The 23,965-nt window shown below is 35.0% G+C and overlaps 1 protein-coding gene across 2 annotated transcripts in view; it reads right to left on the bottom strand.

Annotated features, from left to right (window-relative positions):
- Positions 1-23,965, bottom strand: part of LOC143234180 (acidic mammalian chitinase-like) — a 51,731-nt gene that overhangs the window by 16,251 nt on the left and 11,515 nt on the right. The window contains exons 1-6 of one of the 2 annotated variants that reach the window (XM_076471336.1): positions 22,949-23,353; positions 15,949-16,106; positions 6,989-7,280; positions 6,281-6,407; positions 5,445-5,554; positions 1,434-1,557 (exon numbers count right to left, since the gene is read on the bottom strand). In XM_076471336.1, the coding sequence (XP_076327451.1) occupies positions 1,434-1,557; positions 5,445-5,554; positions 6,281-6,407; positions 6,989-7,280; positions 15,949-16,087 (792 nt within the window). In that variant the 5' untranslated portion in view covers positions 16,088-16,106; positions 22,949-23,353. Of the gene's footprint in view, positions 1-1,433; positions 1,558-5,444; positions 5,555-6,280; positions 6,408-6,988; positions 7,281-15,948; positions 16,107-22,948; positions 23,354-23,965 lie in introns of those variants that run through there. The other variant, XM_076471337.1, reaches the window with a different exon arrangement.

Below are 23,965 nucleotides of genomic sequence, written 5' to 3'. Positions count from 1 at the left end.
TATATTGTTTGCTTGTTTTGAATTTCGTGCAAAGCTGCACGAGGACTATCTGCGCTAGCCGTCCCTAACTTAGCAGTGTAAGACTAAAGGGAAGGCACCTAGTCATCACCATCCACTGCTAACTCTTGGGCTACTATTTTACCAACGAATAGTGGGATTGACCGTAACATTATAACGCCCCCACAGCTGAAAGAGCAAGCATGTTTGGTGTGACGGGGATTCGAACCCGCGACCTTCAGATTAGGAGTCGAGTGACTTAACCATCTGGCCCAACCATTTGGTATATATAGTTCACATAAACTTCCATTACTTCACCGAGTGTTATTATTACTTCACCCCTACACCTGTGTATTTGGTACAGTCCACATAAACTTCCATTACTTCACCGAGTGTTATTGTTACTTCACCCCTACACCTGTGTATTTGGTACAGTCCACATAAACTTCCATTACTTCACCGAGTGTTATTGTTACTTCACCCCTACACCTGTGAATTTGGTACAGTCCACATAAACTTCCATTACTTCACCTCTACACCTTTTTATTTCATGAATATGATTGACCGTCACATTATAACGCTCCCACGGCACAAATGGCGAACATGTATGGTGTGACGGGGATTGAACCCGTGACCTTTAGATCACTAGTCGAGTACCTTAACCACCGGGCCATGCCGGGCCCAGAATATAAGATATTCATAACTATTATTTACGATATATTGGAATATTAAATGCCCTTCAACATTCATTTATCTAATTAATATATCCTGTGTTTGCATATATAAAACTGTCATGCATATGGTTAAACCAATACCAGTGGTTAGCATTTAGGACTGTGTGTCTGTGTATCTAGCGTTCTCTTCTCACGTTGTAAAGGCGGTGATCAAATTCTAATCTTACAGTCAGAAAACTGTAGCCTAATAGATGGCTGTGGGCGCTATTGATTAAGTACTTTCCCGGACCTTTATCCTATTTGTTCAAAATAGTTCTATGATTCAGAGGTATAGCTCTAGACTAGTGGCACTGAAAATTGGGTTTCAATACTAGTAGTGGGAACAGCACAAATAGGAACGGCTAACTCAGCTGGTCCTCGTGTAGCTTTGCACAAAATTCAAAAATAAACAAACAATATTCTCTCAGTTGTCATTTTTTACTTAAGAAACGGCAAAGTAAACGATTATGTTTACCAACAGAATATCTTTGATAACACGAATACTGCTAGAAGTTTAGTTTTGGTTGACTGTTTATAGATTGGGGCGACATTTCGGTTTCTTCACTGCGCACACTGCACAAGTACAGAACAGAAATGTCGTCCTACTCTAGAAACAGGCAGACTCAATTAATTGAATTCAGAACTCTACCATGTCTATATGTTGCCTAAACTGTGTTTAAAAAATCATTCAAAGAAACTACAAAGTTTCTCCAGTATACTCACGACATTATCCATAATCTCCTGACTGTCAGGTCTCTGATACAGTGGACTGTGATGAGATGTATAGGGCGTGGATGGACGCCAGTAGTGGAAATCGTAACACATCAAATTCACAAAGTCCAAGTAACTGAAATTTATCGTTACAATAACAGGACACTTGAACACTTGCCTCGAGTAGCAATTATAACAACAAAATATATTATATTAGTTAATATATTAGTTACAACAATGAAAACGAGGATGTATCTGACATTTCAACCACAATGTATAATGTTATTTATACGGGGCTGTAAAAAGTTCTTTGAATATTTGTTTTTCATTGTTGTTGTTAAAAGGTTATTTCATCCTAACTCGCTGCCAGATAAATGTTGGAAAAATCATTAGATGTGTTATGAATGTAAAGCCTTAGTTAGTTATGTAACATGTGCTGTTTTAAAAAGGACTCAAATTGTAAACAGAATTTTAGATGAAAAGAATACAAAGCATAAGAAAAACTAGTACTATCTATAGTGTTTTACAAATACATTTAATATTATTTTATATTTTTAAACTCCAAAAAATGTTTGAGGTTTGGATTAGTGGGAGGGGGGGAGGATCCTCTTGAACACGCTTACGTAATTAGTCACAATAAAATGCTGGATACGTGTTTTGCTCCAATAAATACTTTTATATGCTTTGTAAACTTTTATATTTCGCCTCCAAACAATATTTGACTAAATATGTGTATTTGACATATTTTTAAATGGTCCGTTAAATTAGTGTTGCTAGGAGAATGGATTTGATAATCTTTTTTTTTTTTTTATTATATATATATACAAGTGTAGTGCTTACGGTGACAACAACAATTGCTGTACCAAAGGTAGTACAGGGTGTTCGGAAAGTCACTGTGCACTTATATATTTATTAACAGACAAAACGGCACAGTGACATTCCGAACACCCTGTATAACAGGTATATCTGAAATTATCGTTCATTAACTTGAAACAGACTTTAGCGTTGTATAAGCAAAGCGTTTTAAAAATTCTGTGAAATGTATATAGATATTAATATTTACAACGTTTCATTTTGCCCAATATGCTATTGTTGTATACATGCTAGTTTTGTAAAATAAAAAATATTAAAGAATTAGCGTTATTTAAGTACATTTTGTTGCTTGACAACTCTTGGATTTGTATATTGTTACTGGTTGAACTAAGAAAAAAAAACTAATAATTCCCGAGTTGTTTTGCAAGTTTTATTAATAATTAAATAATAAAGTATTAATGACTTATGTAGGTATATAAAAATTACTTTCCTAAAATATTTTACGACAAAGAACAGCACTTAGCATATTCAAACGTCGTTCTTGAAAGATCTGCAAAACAGGTGGACCAAATGTCATTAAAATTTCACCAAAATTTGTAATTCTGTTTTTAAAAGATATACTTGAAATGAAGGTATTTGTATAAAACTGTTGTTGTTCGTTACTATTATAACAGAATATTGGTGCTTTTAAGTCTATCTCAAAGTACAACCCGAGATAATACATGATAATAATATGCATGATAATATATAAAGTTAAGTTTGTGTCTGGTTGTTTGCACCTTTCAGCCCCTATAATACCAGGCCTACAGAGGATATGGAATAAGCGCACTCAGGTTTAATGTCTGTGGCGTAACATTTTTAGTGTAAATAAAAACTTTGTAATCCATTTTTCCCACAGAAGACAGACAGGATCTTTTGGCTGATTTAAGTGGAAATAGTGTAAGAAACATTTAATATTTATGTGTATTTCACAAAGAGGCGTACCACTATTGTGGTGTCGTCAGAATGAAAATTCATCAAATGCTATCGTGTCTACTAACAATTTTTTAATGAAATAAACAAGCTGAACCCACGAAGTTTTGAAAAACAGATTGGTTTCTATTCAATTTATTTTGGGAGGCGAGTTGGGTACAATAAACATGTCAGACACTGATTATGCACCTCGCAGTAAAATGTCGAGAAAACATTTTAAAAATTGATTGTCAATCATAAGCAGTAAAACGTATGCAACAAAAATGACAAAGTGAGATGCTATCATATCAAACTGAAACACGCCTTGACACCCAATAGAAAAGACAAGCTGCTCATCGCCAAACCGAGAGTGAGCAAGAACAGGAATTTCGCAGAGATAGTGAATGCACCTACCACTGAGGGCGCCATTCATAAGAACTATAAAGAACGTAAGACTTTTTTTTTTATCCTTTCTGTTTAAAAATAGCTAAAACTCGACGCTTCCCTGGGTAATATCCGGGCAACACCGGGTAAGGACGGCTAGTTAACGATAAAGTTACTGGTTTCCAAAATTCGATATTTTCATTATTCATCATTAGGTGGTGCATTTAAAAAAAATGTAATTTTGGCACAGATTAACAAGAATGATGGTTGGCTTCATTTAGAGAAAACGTTATGAATAAATCAATATTAAATGCAAGAAAGACTCTTGCATCGTCGTAATGAAGTAATTGTGAATCTTAAGCATTGTTAGGTAATTGCTTGAGTAACTGAGTAAAAATGAAGATGAATCTATGTTATAGAAATCTCTGGGTGTGGCACCCATGTTAGGAAAGAAAGGAAAATGGCGTGAAATAGATCATCTACTCGGGCAATGAGGTAAAGAACTAGAAAAAATACAGTAAACTGGCAGAGAGAATTAAATGTTCATAAAAAATCCCATATCTAGCACATCTATGAGGAAGTATGAAACAAAAAGATAGTCACGAGATGTACAGTGACAAACAATGACGCTGCTCTAGTAGTAGAGAAAATGCTGCTAACATTAATGTTGGAGGCAAGAATCGGGACTTTGATGTGGGATTGACAATAAGAGAAACGTGTAGCAGTACAAGTTAATAGGCCGCCGATTTACCGACTATGAATGTACCCAATCACCACAGAGCTTTTGTTTTTGTTCTTGGAAAGTCTAATGAGTTGCAGAAGTAAGCCAATAAACTGTCAGAACTACTTGTGAGTAGCATGCACACTACTTGGAAACGTGTGTGAATACTGAGGAAATATCATGTCTGGAGCTGGATATCAGATGCTTTCAAATGTTCTCCATGAATAAAAAAGAAAAACATTCCTTTAGCATCAAGAGGACAGCTCTTAAAGTTTTCAAAAATGTTAAAGTTATTTCACATTCAACGAGGTCAGAGCACTGTCTCAACCTTAATGTAAGTAAAGATAGCTCTTTGTCTTGATCAACTAATGTAGTTAGCAAATTAAAGTATAATGTTTAATCTAAAAAAAACTTTTAACTTAAAATATGTCTGAGTGTGATCCACATAGTGTTTTGATCGAGAAATTGTTAAGAAAAATATATAATTTATTGAAACTTTTTATAGAGGAATTATTTAAAGTGATAGATAAGAATCTAATGTGAAAAGTTGTATGTAATAAAGTGAATAATTATTCAAATTTGATGCGTTTATCGTGGAACCTCAGTCTCAGAGTCATCCATTTACTCTCACTGCAAACTTCCTCAGGTTAGTGGCTTGTCTGCTCCACTCACAACTGTATACCTCAATTTAATATAAATTTGGTATGATTGGCGGTAAAGTCGAAACTCCAGCGACCAGTACACACGCCTGCCCGTCACAGTGACAAGCACATATTTTATTAATGCTTCTGAAAAATAAATTATATTTAAGATCCAACAAAAGTCTATCAACAGACTTGTCAAAAGTGCTAAAGTTTACCCGTTTTGTGTGATTTACTAACATTTTGAACATGCATATGTATTTTACATTAAAAAGAACGCTTCTGAGTGTAGTTATTGCTAAAAAACCATAATATAGCATGCAAATAATAAATTATACTTAAAATACTACTTTTCCTCTAATTTTTTATTTTATAAGTTCTCGTTGAGACAAAAAAAAAAGTTAAATAATATGATACTTTAAATTTTATGAAAACCACTGTTAAATCAACATGCTTTTTATCAACTTCAATAATCGTGTTGTAAGCAATGGATGTAGAGTTTGTTATACTTACTGAGCTAAAGCTGGAATGTCATATGCTGTGATAACTATCGACCGAGGAGCAGCAACGGCGGCTGTAAGTAAAAATTCTTTCTCTTCTGCCTTGAAAAAGTTTCTAAAATCCTAGGAAGAGCGAAACGATATTTTATTATGTACATGCAACGTTAAATGATATGGCTTTTTTCAACTTTGTATGAATAAATCTCAGTAATTTTGTAATTTCTATCTTAGCACAGGCAAGAGTTATCGTAAATTTTTAATACGTTATTATCAAACATTAAGAATTATCCATTATTTATTAGACGAACATTTTAAAACTTTTAATATTTATAATTTTCCCTGCCTTTTCACATATTTATCATCGTATATATATATATATATATATATATATTAGTCCAAGGAGTTGTGTGTATGTGTGTGTTTCTTATAGCAAAGCCACATCGGGCTATCTGCTGAGTCCATCTAGTGTTCAAGGAGTTGTGCATAGAATACAATTTTATTGTGAATAATAAGTAAGTTAATTAAATAAAATATTGTTTCAATAACATATGATTTTAAGATAAAAAATAATTTTGAGTGAAAAAAATTCTTACCCAGATTCTAATATAAAACTGGCGAAAAATTACATTTCATCAACTTTAAAATTGTTGTCAAGTAAGTCGCTTATATAAATAGTGTCCAACTACAACTGTTTCCGTCTTACCAGAGCCGACCAAAGAGTTATTGTTTTTGGCGAGATGTCTCGTCGGCACTGGATATTGTAGGTGTGGTATAGTGAACTTACATTCTTTACTGTTATATATTCTTTTTGTTTTTTACTTTCATTCAGAAAACTTTATTAATAATTACCCTTAACAAATATATAAAAGAAACTCTATCTAAAGGGGGCGATCCTTTCCAAGCTGGAAATTCCCAGTCAAAGTCAATACCATCGAAATTAAACTTTTCCAACAGTGCAACTGCCGACGTCACAAATCTGTAGGGAGGGGAAAATAAATACCTTAATAAAGTAAGTGATAACTTAACCTCAACTTATTTTTATGTTATCATAAAATAAAATTTTGTGTTGTCACCTGCCTGCCAAAGAAATGTCTTTCAAGTAATTACTTACACATAGATATTGCTTTTTATTCTTCTCAGAGATTAATAGCAAACACTCCTGTATAGCTCAAGCGGTTTCATATAAAATTCCATAATGTTAGGTGTATAACAGTAAAAAGGATCTTGACTGTACATATTCAGGGAAACAGCATGAAACTAAGATAAAACAAACAAACAAAACATTCATGCTTTATAATGCATACAAGAATTTGAAATCTTTATCTTACGGCCTCTTGTGATTCATTGGCAAGTTTTAGAACATATAAAGCTAAAAAGCAGGTTTTGGTACTTAAAGTGGGTAGAGAAGAGAGAGCCCGTTAATTAGACTTGCGTTTATCAATAAAGAAACAAATCCTTATTTTAAATTATGTTACATTTCTTTCTAAATTCATTAATCAAGTTGTTTTCCCCACAAAATTTAAGTATAGGCTTTTAAATGGAAGACGTAAATCTCACTTTTTTCTACCAGGAGGAGAGTTCACCATTGCCGAGAATTTGCCACCGCTTCCGGCTCCAACGGACAACAGCACCTTTAGCTCAGGTTGATTTACCTTCAATGCTGTAACATTTCCGTAAACGTACAAGTCTTTTGGATGTTTCGGAGCCAAATAATCGTACGCAATACTTGCAAACCCTACTATTATATGAGTACAGACAGACGGATCAAGAAGGTCGGGTTTTAGTGGAGTGTCTTTATAACCATGCCGGATCGTATAATAGCATACTCTTTTCAAAGGGGGTTTGACCTCTGCAAATAAAAAATAAGAAAACCTTGCATCTGGTTAATTCTATCAAGATTAACAAAAAAAATATTTTTTTTGTATTTTCATTTATATAATTTTCAAAGAGACGTGATGAATACATGTGTAACAAATAAAAGCCGGAATGTATACACAGAGGTATTTTAAACGTAATTCAACGTAACGAAGGGTGAAGTAAAATGAAATAACCTTTATGTACAAATACAAACGAGGGGTCTCTGCAACACTACAGTTGTCTCTTAATAATGCTATCAAAATAAATGGCTGAGCGTAGCCTAATATTTAGCGTACCTGTACTGTGAATCTGAGGCTACTTTGTTCGCGTTCCTTTACCGCAAAGGAGGGGTTTGCACTTTCGTGTTGTGGTTGCACTATAACAGTGCGTCAACTTTCATATTTGCTCAGACAAGCGTGACCCAGGTGTTTACAGCGTGGTTTGCTGATTAGCTACCTTCCCTTTAATATATCAGTTTGTTTGTTTGCTTTGTGTTTGAATTTCGTGCAGAGCTACACGAGAGCTATCTGCGCTAGCCGTCCCTAGTTTAGCAGTGTAAGACAAGAGGGAAGACAGCTAGTCATCACCACCCACCACCAACACTTGGGCTACTCTATTATCAACGAATAGTGAAGGCCCGGCATGGCCAAGCGTGTTAAGGCTTGCGACTCGTAATCTGAGGGTCGCAGGTTCGCATCTCCGTCGCGCCAAACATGCTCGCCCTTTCAGTCGTGGGGTCGTTATAATGTTACAGTCATTCCCACTATTCGTTGGTAAAAGAGTAGCCCAAGAGTTAGCGGTGGGTGGTGATGACTAGCTGCCTTCCCTCTTGTCTTACACTGCTAAATTAGGGACGGCAAGCACAGATAGCCCTCGAGTAGCTTTGTGCGAAATTTCAAAACAAACAAACAAAACAAAACGAATAGTGGGATTAACCGTCACATTATAACGCTCCACGGCTGGATTACGAGTCGAGTGGCTTAACCATCTGGTCATGCTGGACCGTAATATATCAGTTCAAAATTATGGATAGCGAGGCAAAGATGTATTCAAGGGTTTCATCATACATATTTTGAAATATAACCCTTATCTAAATCGAATGTTAACTTTCCCTTACCACGATGATCGAAATTCAACTAAATATGGAGTTTCACGGTTTACCATCGTAATTATTAGCTTAATTTGTCTTGATAAATACTATTTTTAATATTACTGGTACTTACCTAATTTATTTTTTTTTATTTTTGTCTCAATTCCGACCATTGTTGTTTAGAGTTGGATTCTGTTTCTTACAAATATTTACAAAGTTTGTCTGTAATATCACTTTTAGGAATTTGGTCTAACTTTATATATATATATACCTGTTAACATTTAATTCATAAACGAGCAGACAACTCATTTTGAAAAAAAAACCAAAAAACAAACTGTCAAACGTATTTCGTCCTAATTATTTTTTTTTCGGAATGTGTTGGCTTTTCGCAGTTTTGAAAATATTTTAAGATGTTGTCATTTCATTATTTTTTTTATTGCTGTCAACTTTCGCCCACTTCCGCATAGTGTTGTTAAGCTTTCATTTTGTAACTTAGTACATGCCTGTAACCTGTTGACTGCCAAGTATTTCAGCTGCTACAATACAACTCTAATGCCTCTTCATTTTGTAACTTTTTCGTGACGCCATTTTGGATCGAAAGTGAAACAATTTGTAAGTAGGTCAAATGCATGTGTGGTGCTGACATCTAGCGTTGAAGGTAGGTATTATTGAGAACGAATTAACTCGTCCGTGGCACTGTGTTACCGATCGGCTTGGACGAGTTATCTTGTCTACGGCACTGAACAGGTTAATGTTTTCAGTCTAGGTCAAAATGACCAAGAAACTGCTTTTCTTTTTTTAAGAAACAAACAAACCATTTTTTACTTATCGTTAGACGCTAGGACAGCAGAAAAATATATAAAAGAGTCCTAATTTCAATAGTTTAATAAAAATGTTGTATTAATAATAAAATTTTTGTCAGCTTTACATAAAAATACAATAACTAAATCAATTTATTCTATTACTTTTATATATTTTTGTGATAAACGCAGAATAATAGGCCAATAAAATAATTTACAACACATAACATAAATTGAGAACTGACTGTACTTCCTACGATTTTACGCCATTAATAGTAAATGAACCAAAAAATAAAAAGTCCACACAAGTCACATTAAATTAATTTATTTCACCTGAATTCAAAGTATTTCCGGCCTTTTCAAAGCTTAACGATGCTATCACGTGCTTCACCATTATACTCTGAAGTCAAAGGAAACGTTTACCATCTGATAAATTTATAATGAAAATTAGAATTTAATTAGATCACAGAATATCGGTTAATGCTGTAGAATATAAAGCGTTGCCTATAATTACAATAACTTACTCAATTGTGAGAAATTTTACTTTCGCGTGCAGGTTAAAAAATGATAACGGTTTACAAAATAAAAAATCCGATGATACGATAATGTACTGAAGAGGACGTATTCCGTGTCGTTATTCACATTATGAGACTTTATAAAAATTCATAATTATTTTAGTCCATTGAAAAATGGAAAAGAAATTAATATCGGTAATTCAAACAATTGTTATTGAGACTGTTTATTTTATTTATATATTTATGGTAAAGCTAATAAGGCTATCCGTCGCTGTCCCTGATTATGAACTACAGACCAGAGGGAAGGCAACAAACCACTAACACTTTACCTCAAATAACGCTCTCATAGCTTAAAGTGCAGAGAACATTTTATGGTATTTCAAGGATTAGAACGCAGATCGCTAGCTCCGCAATCTAGAGCTCTACCACAAGGCCAACTCTAGGCTCGGCATGGCCAGGTGGTTAAGGCACTTGACTAGTAATCCGGGAATCGCGGGTTCGAATTCCGGTCGCACCAAACATGCTCGCCCTTCCAGCCGTTGGTGCGTTATAATGATACGGTCAATCCTACTATTCTTTGGTAAAAGTGTAGCCTAAGAGTTGGCGGTGGGTGATGATGACTAAATGCCTTCCCTCTAGTCTTACACTGCTAAATTAAGGACGACCAACACAGATAGCTCTTGTGTAGCTTTGAGCGAAATTCAAAACCATACAAACAAGATCAATTCACGCTCCGGCAACGTTCACCATAAATAAATAATTTGGTTTGATTTGAATTTCGCGCAAAACTAACCAAGGGCTATCTGCGCTAGCCGTCCCTAACTTAGCAGTGTAAGACTAGAGGGAAGACAACTAGTAATCACCACCCACCGCCAACTCTTGGGCTACTCTTTTACCAAAGAACAGTAGGATTGCCCTACTTTTATAACGCCCCCATGGCTGGAAGGGTGAGCAAGTTTGATGTGATGGAAATTCGAACCCGCAACTCTCGAATTACGAGCCGAGTGCCTTAACCACCTGGCCATGCCGGACCCCATAAATAAATAAATAAAATTACAAACACCACTACGATGCAATTGTAAGTTAAGTTTCTACGTTCTCCCTATTTTGTTGATAGAGATTTTAGCCATTCTCTCACAAGACGACAGAATGCTGAAAAATACAGCCAACAAAGAACTGTCCTCTGAAATACTGTATTGTTTTAATAGTGCACACATTCAATAATGTGCATGGTTTGTATTAATTTAGCAGGTACGTCTCTCCTTCCTATCTATTAAGAGCAGCTTTGTGCTTAACATTCAACATGCAAACACGTTATGTTTCTGGAGTCATTAATGACCACTGTTGAATGTACGTATGTACATAGATTTACATTTTTGTTTCAGTGATTATTTTATTTATTCCGCAATACGATAGAATTTTAAACGTTAGTCGATAGCACACAAATTTGAGATTTTATTTTTTTACTCGTTTGCCCTCAATGCTCAAGATTTTCAAAAACTGAAATATTCATACTATTTGTAGCCGTCGATATCAGATAAACCAAATATGTATATAAAACAGTTCATTTCCCATATAAATTGTACTAAGCCTTAACAGTGACTGGAATAAGAGAAACAATTATTTGAAGGGCATAGATCTGCCTTTTATCAACTGTAGTTTATTATAATAATATTTAAACATATACAATATCAACCTAGCAAATGTCGCTAATTAACATAAAATACAAGCTCAAGTATAGAGGACTAATGTTTTAAGCCTTAAGGGTTTCTTGTGTAAAAACAACAAACATTTTCAGTTGTTTATTACTTATTACATAAAAGAATGTTAATTTTTCTATCTACAATTACAACATATTTACTTTATGTGAATACTAACTGAAACGTTCACACTTAAAAATATTGAAAAAAACACCATTTAAAATGTTTTACATGTGGTACTAAAGCAGTATGAGCCTTCCAACTGGCAATAATTCGATTTGGCAATGAAACTGCACATTGAAGGTCTTTGGACAAATATGACATCAATCCTCAATCATTCGACTGCAAATAGCAAGGAGGCCCGGCATGGCCAGGTGGTTAAGGCACTCGACTCGTAATCTGAGGGTCGTTGGTTCGAATCCCTATCACACCAAACATGCTCGCCCTTTCAGCCGTTGTGGCGTTATAACTGACGGTCAATCCCACTATTTGTTGGTAAAAGACTAGCCCAAGAGTTGGCAGTGGGTAGTGTAAGACTAGAGGGAAGGCAGCTAGTGTACTAGTTTGTCGAGCACGAGGAAACCTTTAATAATCTACTCTAGTCTGTCAAGTGATAAGGTTTTAACCTCTTTGAATTGTTAATTTGCGTTTTTAAAACCAGTTTTCAAGATTGTGTTTTTGCGGTGGTATTTGTTTATTGTTTATGTTTGAATTTCGCGCGAAGCTACATGAAATTTATTAAAATTGTTTCAATTTTGAGTCATGTTGTCAATTGGGTTAGCAGGGGAATCGTAACGACTCAAAGATTAACTCCACGCTGCAAATGCCTTATAATGAACAATGAATTGATTGTTTGGAATTAAACATAAAGTTACACAATGGGCTAACTGTGCTCTGCCCATCACAGGTGTCAAAACCCGGTTTCTACGTTATATATCTACAAACACCATGTATGGGAGGAACTTTATAATGAACTTTTGCAATAAAGGTACAGGTTACTTAACCTATCAACACACAACTAATAAAGGTACAGGTTACTTAACCTATCACACACAACTAATAAAACACAACTACAGGTTACTTAACCTATCATCACACAACTACAGGTTACTTAAGGTACAGGTTACTTAACCTATCATCACACAACTAATAAAGGTACAGGTTACTTAACCTATCATCACACAACTAATAAAGGTACAGGTTACTCAACCTATCATCACACAACTAATAAAGGTGCAGGTTACTTAACCTATCATAATAAAGGTACAGGTTACTTAACCTACCATCACACAACAGGTTAAACCTATCAAGGTACAGGTTACTCAACCTATCATCACACAACTAATAAAGGTACAGGTTACTTAACCTATCATCACACAACTAATAAAGGTACAGGTTACTTAACCTATCATCACACAACTAATAAAGGTACAGGTTACTCAACCTATCATTACACAACTAATAAAGGTACAGGTTACTTAACCTATCATCACACAACTAATAAAGGTACAGGTTATTTAACCTATCATCACACAACTAATAAAGGTACAGGTTACTTAACCTATCATCACACAACTAATATAATTAATTGCAGTAAATTTACAAATTTTCGTAGTTTCATTTTCTTGGTGTTTTTTGTGTTCTAATTATTCTTAGGCCAATCTGCAATTTTTTCAGTAATTTTAAATAACTATTTCTAAGACTTTATAAAAAACAATTAGTCTCGATTAAAAATATATATATTTTTAACATAAATTACGTAATTTGATCATCTATAATATTTTTTTCAGTTATTACTTAGCACACCAGTTGATTATGAGCTATATTCATTACTTCATTGGGCATTAAGCCTATGGTGTTAATACTTCACTTTCTATTGTAATAGAATTATGTAAAATTTTTCTTTTTTCTGGTCAGAGAGTAACTATCGCCAACTGCATCATGCAAAGAACAACAATTGGAAGTGTTGTATAGCTGCCAGTAACCAGTTCGAAAACAGCTAATCATTAACGGTACTCAGGGCACATGCTGTAGACAATGAGAGATTTGAAGTGTCTGTTTAAATGTGATATGATGGTTGCGAGTTCCCTGATTTTTTGTTTTTATGGTGCAGTAAATTATGGAGGAAACAAACTAACCTGATCCCATAAAGGAAAAAGGTTCCCAAACCCTATAATGAACATATGTGAAATAATGGATAAAATGTTTGGTGTGGAGACGCGTGTTTTTTTAATAAGTTCCTGTTCGTTGAACATATGAATGTGTTTTTTTTTCCTAATGCATCCCGTGAATTAATGTCCTCAATAAAATATTTTCTGTTATATTACAATATCTGTTTCAAGAAAAACACCACCATCAGTGCCTGAATTTCGAGAGACCATAAAGCTGACTTCATACAGTTGAGAAGCCCCCCTTACACAGATTATTGTGATATGATTACAATTATAAGCATCTAAGAATCTCAGAACAAAAGAAACAGAAAAGTCGGGTGAGAGAGAATATTTTCACGTGAACTCAAACTTCTAAGTTAGTGCTCGCGATAACACTTACGTATTAAGAAAACTAGGAATCACGTTGAACCTATCTTCACGCTTTTACTGTCTAAATGAAAGCGAAAGCCAATGCAACAAAATCACATACTTGAAGAAACTAAAAAAATACTGATAAGAAGCTTTTTCAAATGTGCATTACTTTGGTTTTGGTTTGTTTTGAATTTCGCTCAAAGTGATGTTAAAGCGATATAATAAAGTTTGTTTGTTTGTTTCTAAATGTCGCGCAAAGCTACAAAAGGGCTATCTGCGCTAGCCGTCCCTAATTTAGCAGTGTAAGACTAGAGGGAAGGCAACTAGTCATCATCACCCACCGCCAACTCTTGGGCTACTCATTTGCCAACGATTAGTGGGATTGACCGTTATGTTATAACGCCCTCACGGCTGAAAGGGCAAGCATGTTTGATGTGACGGGGATTCGAAACCGCGACCCTTCGATTGCGATAGAATAAAGAGAAAGCATTTACTAAACATCACCCACTGCCAGTACTTTAGTTAATCTCTATCAACGAATAGCGGGATGGCTCCGTATGACCAGGTGGTTAGGGCACTCGACTCGCAAACTGAGGGTCATGCGTTTGAATCCCCGTCCTAACAAACATTTTCACCCTTTCAGCGGTGGGGACGTTATAACGGAACGATCAATCCCACTATTCGTTGGTAAAAGAGTAGTCCAAAGGGTTGATGGTGGTGACTAGCTGCCTTCCTTCTTGCCTTTCACTGCTAAATTGTAGATAGCTAGCGCAGGTAGCCTTTGTGTAGCTTTGCGCAAAGTTCGAAAAACAAACAAACAAACAAACAAACAAAATAAACGAATAGTGGGATTTACCGAAGTGCATGAAACAACAAGTTTGGACTATTCATATTCTATATATGCAAAAGCGGCTGGTATGGGTTGAGAAAAATTGTTTTTATGCAGAGAAGCGAACAACGTTTCGACCTTCTTCGGTCATCGTCAGGTTCAGAAATTTTCTCAACCTTTCCAGCCGTTTTTGCATATACATTTTTCTCTACAAATGGGTTTTCTCGTCATCACCGATTGTTCATATTCTACTTTAACGCGTTCGGTGATTGGTTGTTTTTTTGAATTTGCACTTGAGTGAAGGTAATTTATAATGTCTCGGGGCGTTAATACCAGTTTCATTTTTTTGAAGAAAAACTGTGTACATCTATCAAATTAACGTCGAAATAGTATTTCATGAGTAAACATACACATTGTAAATGTTATACTAAGAGTGATGGTATATGTGACTGGATATAAGAGAGAAAAAACGAGTATGAACTTACGTCAGTTTAAATATAAGAAATTTCTTTAAAACCTCTCTTTATTCTTCGAACGTTTTTGCTTTTCTGTTTGTTAGTGTTTTGCAACTGAACAAATAAGATATGAACAGTTAATCCGGTACAAAAACCACGTTCTGTAGATTAACATATCACATCAGTAGACAAAGCTCATCCCGAGTAAGAAATTAGATCTGGACTGTAAAATGTTTGTACAAGATTCACACTCTTTTCGGAGTTTCACGCTATGTTCTCAATCATTGTGAAAGACTGTTTTCAAAAGTGGTTTCTTGATGAATATAAATGTGTCAAATGGTCATGTGATCATTACTATCTTCCAAATAAAACAGATAACTATTATTTAAAATTTCTATTATTTGCACCAATAATTCCAAAAAGAAAAAAATCTGTTTTATTAATTTAAAGCCCTTCGTCTATGGCACAGCAGCATGTCTGTAAACTTACACCCCTAGAAATAGGGTTTCGATACCCATGGTGGGAAGAGCACAGATAGCCCAATGCGTAGTTTTGTGCTTAATTCCAAACAAATAAAATAATCTAAAGAGACGATCAAATCTCGTTATTATTTCCAAAATTAACCATAACCCACAATCTAAAACATATTTCATATTTAGCTTACTCGACTTTTGAAAATAATAGGTAGGATAATGATATAAAAATCACTGGTATTTATTTCATATCAGATATACTTATACAGGTCCTACCTGCTTTTTTCTCTTTCGCTTTCTCTTCAAATTCTTTTAGAGTTCCTTTGTAGTAGAGGTATCTATCTTGGTAGGCGTAGTATACTCCGGTGGTAAGAAGTAAAGCCATTGTTGCCAAAGCATATTCTGCTGCCACCATGTTTTTTCCTTTGAACTCACTGCCAATAAAACGTTATTTACACAATTCTTCGGCGACATAATTAGCTTTAACGCATTTTCGTAGCTGTGCTCACAGTCGTAATACATTAAGTTTTAAAAAAGGAATTAAATGCTTTCTATATATTCATTCATGTGCAATAACAAAACGAAAGTTGACGATTTAACGCCAGTGCTATGGATATAATTCATTAATTCGTAGTAATTATTAGTAATAAAATAATTATTTCACTTGGTTTCTCATACATTTATTAAATAGTTCATTTTATATTATCATGAACTAAATGAAGGTCGGAGATAAATGGTGATTTCTCATTAACACAGACCCTATTACGGGCTCGGCATGGCCAGGTGGTTAAGGCACTGTACTCGTAATCTGAGGGTCGCGGGTTCGAATCCTCATCGCACCAAACATGCTCGCCCTATCAGCCGTGGGGGCGTTATAATGTGACGGTCAATCCCAGTATTCGTTAATAAAGAGTAGCCCAAGACTTGGCGATGGGGGTGTTGACGACTAGCTGTCTTCCCTTTAGTCTTACACTGCTAAATTAGGGACGGCTAGCGCAGATAGCCCTCGTGTAGCTTTGCGCTAAATTCAAAACAAACCAACCCTACTACCGAAAATATTTTTTCACAGTACAAGCAACACGCATTTTAAACTTCCCACACCCATACTAGTGCCCTACTATTTATTATTTGTCTTTTTTATTGTGCACGGAAGTTTAAATAATAGTACTTTTATTAAACTTTCTACATAATGGGTTTTGAGAAACGTTAAAAATTTATTATCAGCATGTAAACAATTTTGTTTACATAACTTTCGGACGCTCTTTTCATTTATAGTTGGTAAGAATATATTTTTAAATCAAATAATTTGACTTTTCGACTAAACTGGATCAGATTTAACTCCCCAGGCAGCAGGCCCGTTTATTCCTCCAAATTAACGAAACCTTTCATCAAAGCCACGGTATTTTATGATACGTGTCAATTGCGACGGAAAAACGAACTAAGAATGGCGCAATATTTGCCCTCCAGTGGTACAGCGGTATGTCTACGGACTCGCACCACTAAAAACCGGATTTCGATACCCGTGGTGGACAGAGCACAGATAACCCTTTGTGTAACTTTGTACTTAATTCAAAACAAAAAAAAATCCTGATTGTTTTCCTTCAAAAGTTATAATTTTATAGATAATAAAATTGCTGATAAGTATCTGGAAAATGCAATGATACAAACACTTATCTTCTCTAATTTCAAATGTTAGTTAAGCCTCATTTTGTATATTCTTGTAACATATGATCGTAGTACCAGCATCTGTTTTTGCTACGTACTTTTTTATTGCTTAAGGAAAGGTAAATGAAATGTATAACCGGTTAACAAATCTAGCTTCCACATTTAATTTGCAGTATGTATATTAATATTATGCGAAGGACTGAAAATATGGATAATTCTCTAGTTAATAACGTTTACACTGTATTAGTTTAATTAACAAAGTACGTGTTTTAATCAAAATGTGGTTCGTAACCAGAACTATATCGCACTGTTAAAACACGTATTGTTTCGTTTTTCTTTTTTTTTAATTTCGCGCAAAGCTACACAAGGGCTATCTACGTTAGTCATCCTTAATTTAGCAGTGTGAAAGTAGAGGGAAGACAGCTAGTCATCACCACCCACCGCCATCTCTTGAGTTACTCTTTTACCAACAAATAGTTGGACTGATCGTGACATTATAACGCTCCCACGGCTGAAAGGGCGAGCATATTTGGTGCGACAGGGATTCAAACCTGCGACCCTCAGATTACGAGTCGAGCACCCTAACCACCAGGCCATGCAGGGCCTCGTTTTGATTTATTGCAGTAAAGAGACAGTCAAGTTTATTACTCTAAATTTAGACAAGTTTGGTATTTTACTCTACTTCTTGGTAAAGAGCAAACAGAAAAGACAAGTTCAGTTTAGAGTTATTTGAAGAATAACGAATAATAAGGTTTAAAAACGAAGTTCTTAAAAATATTTTACTGCAATTTTCTAATGTTAAAACGATAAAACATTTTACGAGTATTATTTTATTTTGAATTTCTGTGAAAGTTAAATATTAAATAATCGGGGCATAATGTGACAAAGCTTATGTCCCAGGTTTAATTGAAGACCTACACGTGATTTTATAATGTTATCAAAATTATTTAATCAGTATAAATCCTTGATGTATATTTTAGTTGTGTTTTACCACGGTGAGGACGCTTGGACTGAAACAAACCCGTTCGTGTATTAAGTGAGTCTTTAAGTAGAAGAATATTTTAAGAGTAGAAGAAGACATCAATCCGGTAGAAGTAGGGTTATAACTGAAATAAGCATGTACCAACTGTCTTGTGATCGATACAATCTAGATGAGTTGATTCTGAATATAAATGATGTCACTTCACATTCTTGATCGTTTCGAAATATTCAAGATGGCGGCAGAAATGGTTTCCAAAATATATATTTGCCAGTATCTCAGTTTTTACTTGTGATATAACAATAAAATATGTGTCTACACCTAGATGTTTGCATTTTTAATTACCCTTGAATGAATACTTTATCCAATATGGAGGCCATGATGGCAGTAAATGTCTATTATGCTGTTACCTTAACTCAGGATAAATATTTTCAGGTGTTAACAATAAGCAAATACAACATAGATATACCGTAAACATACGTATTTAAATACACTAGTTTCATCTGAACTTAGTTTCACGCTTGTGACGTGGGATATTTATTCACTTAACAACCTTCTGCAACAGGGGTTTTAGTTGTTGTTTTTACCATGGTGAGGACACTTGGACTGAAACAGACCCAATCGTGTATTAATTGAGTCTTTTATGTAGAAGAATATTTTAAGAATAAAAGAAGGCACCAGTCTGGTAGAAGTAGGGTCAGACATTTTATGAGTCCGCTTGCTTCCATAGCAGCTAGAGATAAACATATACTTATCTTGTAATTAAATAAAACTATACCAATTACGCTATCATATATATTCTAAGAGTCCTATTATATGATATGTTGTCATATTATCTTATCAATCTCGACAGTACATTCTGGAACCCCTCATCGCTTTCAGCAGTGTGGTTCTTTACTGTTTCAGTCCACTTTCAGCAGTGTGGTTCTTTACTGTTTCAGTTCACTTATTATCGCAGTTTCTGTTGCTTTCAGTCTTCTTGCACATCACACTGTATAGCAACTAATTTGCTTCACAGCTATAGCTGGCTGTTCAGTAAGGTCATTCACTTGTACACCCACAGCAAGCTACCTGATGTATATTGGATATGGTTACTGATTTATCAACTGATAATTGGAACTTTTCATTAATCGGGAGTCATGGCGTTGATCAGACAGGTTGTTATAATTCCGCTTACTTCCATAACTAACTACTCCACTTGAATCCGCCACTGCATGGCTCTCAAAGCCTAAGTGTAGATTATATTTGCCTGCAATATTTTAAGCAGAAGCAGAAATAAGGTCAAATTTATGTTTTGAAAGCCATCTTGAATATTTTGAAACACTTAGGGATGCCAAAGTGGCATTATCCAGATTCGGAATTAGCACATCTGAATTGTATAATAATCATAGATAAACATTTGCACATTTTTTTGGTTTTCGCAGCATAAGTAAAAACTGAATGAACAAACAAATTTGTAAGATCATAATAGATTAATATGTTTGTTTTAAAATTTCTCACAAAGCTACATGAGGGTTATCTGCGATAGTCATCCATAGTTTAGCAGTGTAAGAATAAAGGGAAAGCAGTTAGTCATCACCAACCATCGGCAACTCTTGGGCTACTCTTTTACAACCAATAGTGGGATCTTTTACAACTAATAGTGAGATTGACCGACACATAATAACACCCTCACGGTGAAATGGTGAGCATGTTTGGTGTGACGGGGTAAGACCGACACATAATAACACCCTCACGGTGAAATGGTGAGCATGTTTGGTGTGACGGGGTAAGAGATTAATGCAATCTCAAACGGAAATTTACAGGATACATCTTGACGGGGGTTCGGGGGAGTAGTCGCCCCTAACAGCTTGCTTTCCTTTAAAGCTCGGTATCAAGAAATGTTTTCCCAACTGAAAGCTTTCAACACATTTAATGAGCCCGGGATATACAACATTTGTTGTCATAACACTATGGAACAAGAACCCTGATTGTACATTTTTTCAGAAAAGCTAGATTCCCAAATCCAATTCTTATGTGTAAATATTCGGACTCTGCAACTAAAATATGTATACATAAGAGGAAATAATGTCGGGAAATCATGATAAGTATTATCCATCCATTCACGGAAAACTGCAACCTTTCAGGCCATATCCAGTGTGTTTTTTCATAAAATTTCCCAACTTTTCCAATCAATTAATTTAATATATTAATTTTAAAATAATTCTCTTTTGACTATAGGACCTTTGGTGTAACGAGCCCTTGGACTAGAGACCAACACCGACAAAACATATTTAGGTATGATGTGGGCAAGCTGAAAAAGGCCATTTACCCAAAATTGGTCTTTGTGACTCGAATTATACTTGAATAACTTTTGTCAAGGGAGAATGGATGTTTGATTAACTATTACCGAACTAACCAGGTAAGAGCTTATGTAATAGTTATTTAAAGGACGGAAGTTGGGAGTCATAGATATATAGGGTGGTTTATTTTTGTTATAAGGTTATGTTAACTGTTTTGCCTTAGAATATTAGGGGTAACTGAGCTTCCCAAAACTGGCTGCAGTCAGTGAAGGGCTGTAAGAGTTAAGATGTCGTGGGTCAAAGCACGCATCTCTTTAATCTCTACTTAGTTTGTCATATGCGTTTGATCATGTACGACGGATAAAATATCCTCAGCGCTTTGGAGTGTTATGTCTACAGATATTTTCCGTCATAAATTTAAAAAATAATGACAAGAACTGGAAGCGGACAAATTTCTATTTTTTTAAATTAAAATATTGTATGTGACACATCGGCTTTGTTTTTTTATATACTAACTTTCATCATTGTTAAATAATGTTGGTCGCATATATACGTTTTATGTAAATTATATTATTAGAATTGTTTACTCACTTATTGTTAGTATTATATATGTATATATAGGATTTATAATAATTTTAGTTATCGATTAACTCCACATCTAGGAAAAAACTGACACATTAAATTTCTAATTTATTATTATGTATTGAAACACGATAAATCAGTATTGCTTACAATTTCAGATAAAATTCACTTTACTTTTATACTTTTAAACACTATGTTACCATCACTTGCTCTCCAGTGGCTCAGCGGTATGTCTGTGGACTTACAATGCTAAAAACCGGGTTTCGATACCCGTGGTGAGCAGAACCCAGATAGCTCATTGTGTAGCTTTGTGCTAAATTCAAAAACAACAACCATTATTTATTTTTTATTAACTTAAAGCTCTCTTCACTATGTCTCCGGATTTACAACCCTAAAATTAGGGATTCGATTCCCTTCGGTGGGTTCAGCAGATAGCCCGATGTGGCTTTGCTATAAAAAAACGCACACGCTTTTTAAAAAATGTCCGGCATGGCCAAGCGTGTTAAGGCGTGCGACTCATAATCTGAGGGTCGAGGGTTTGCATCCCCGTCGCGCCAAACATGTCCCCTCCTTTTCAGCTGTGGGGGCGTTATAATGTGACGGTCAATCCCACTATTCGTTGGTAAAAGAGTACCCCAAGAGTTGGCGGTGGGTGGTGATGACTAGCTGCCTTCCCTCTAGTTTTACACTACTAAATTAGGGACGGCTAGCACAGATAGCCCTCGAGTAGCTTTGTGCGAAATTCAAAAACAAACAAACAATCTTTCTTCACATACATTAGATTAGATTGTAGCGAGTCTTTTTATAATCAGCAGCCATGTAAAGGGATTTAATATTGTTTCCAATCAGGGAAAAATATAAACAGACAAAATTTTAATATAATGTCACTTTTCCTGTGAAAACAAATACATTTACAGTCCTTAAGATCACGCCATTGTTGTTATTAATCAGAACTAAAAATGTTTTGTTTTTTTCTGCACCGTTGCATAACAATTCAATCTCTGTGTGTTTTTCTTACAGCAAAGCGACATCTGGCTATCTACTGTATCTACCGAGAGGAATCGAACCCCCGATTGTAACATTGTAAATCCGAAGACTTACCATTGTCTTAGGAGACCATAACAATTCAAATGAAATAAAACATGTCGCGCTGGTGGTGCCCTCACAAAATTTTGGGAAATTCAAAACCCTCAATTAACTTATAAGGTGTGAAATAAATAATAAGTTATTAGTGTTAATCTCAGGCTGAAATATAACGTATTCTTAGCCAAGAATATTTCTATCCAATAATTGTTAAGAATACGAAATCACTAAAACTTAGATTTACATAATCCCTTTAACGACAGCCATAGTCAAGCACATCATTACAATTTTAAACGATTTAAAAAATCAAACATAATAATAATTACGCATTACTACAAGAAGCTTGAAGAAAAAAGAAATACAGTTCTATTGCTTTGATTATAACCTAACTAATACTACATTCAAAATGCTTATTTTTTACGTTAATTTGTAAACTTATGTTTTCAAATTTTCAAAATATAATCTGTCCACCGTATATCAAAATCTGCAAGTTTATACTGAACTCTTCTATCAAAACATAGGCGTAATATACTGCAACAATAAACCGAGAAACAACAATACATTCGTAACATGTATTAATACAATTAAGCAACAAGTTAATAAATTAAACCCTTAGTTTCACATCCTTCAACTATAATTGCGTTTCGTATTTTAAACTTTTATTTTGTACCATATTAAATCTCACCTGCGGTGTGACTTTTCCGCCGACTGGTTATAATTATTAAAAACAGAAGACAAAAACACTTCTCGGTCACTTGTTATAAAGATGTGAACTCATACACGGAAAGAAAGTATCTTTATATGCGTTGCTACATCAGTTTTCAATGTTCACCTCACAGGCTTTTGTTTAAAAAACGTCCAATCATTCACCCTAATTAGCAGACCAATATCTTCTGAGTTGTTAAGAACGCGATGTTTGACTTACCACATTCATAAGCTTCCTGTAATGATAGACCTTAAGTTGGTACATTTTTCACATAAAAGCTTCGTCACTACTTCATCCTCGTATTTTCAAACTCAGCCACTTTCTCGCACAAGACTAATGCTTGGAGGCCATGAACTAGTCAACGCTGAAGTTGCACGTTCGTGTACTTCCTACTTGAACTTGAGTTCTAGAAAAACTCCACTCGGTCTTGCTACATTGTGCTGATAAGTCATTGACCTGACATTGACCGCTATTGCATTGAAAGATATAGTGCAACCAGTATTTCTTATACGATGTGATTATTTTTACAGCTTTGAAGAGGGGTTTCCCTCGCATGAAAACTAAAATACGATCAGGTTATCGTCAGTAAAAGCTAGGTTACACTTCGAATAATCACTCTTGGCAGTTGTTACGAAACCATTTTATTCTGAAGCAGATAGGTAACTAAAGAAAATCTGTAGCTTTTATAATTTTTCTCAAGTCAAGGGGTTATCAAATTTGATAACGTTTCTTGTAACTTGAGAAAAATAATGAAAGTTAAAGATTTTCTTTAGTTACTTTTCACGCCATCTACGCTCACCATAGGAATCGAAACCCGATTTTTAGCGTCGTAAACCTGCAGATTTGCCGCTAAAAATTGGATTTCGATTCCCATGGTGAGCACAGATGGTCCGTTATGTACCTTCGAGCTTAATAACAAAAACTGACAAACCAGATCAGATTAGCATAATGTTGACATCTAGGAAACCAACAAACCAAAATCGCATAAAATCAACT

Source organism: Tachypleus tridentatus, chromosome 12 (genome assembly GCF_004210375.1).
Source record: "Tachypleus tridentatus isolate NWPU-2018 chromosome 12, ASM421037v1, whole genome shotgun sequence".
NCBI lineage: Eukaryota > Metazoa > Arthropoda > Merostomata > Xiphosura > Limulidae > Tachypleus > Tachypleus tridentatus.
Note: the sequence above shows the minus strand (reverse complement) of the source record. Positions and strands in the feature narration are given on the sequence as shown.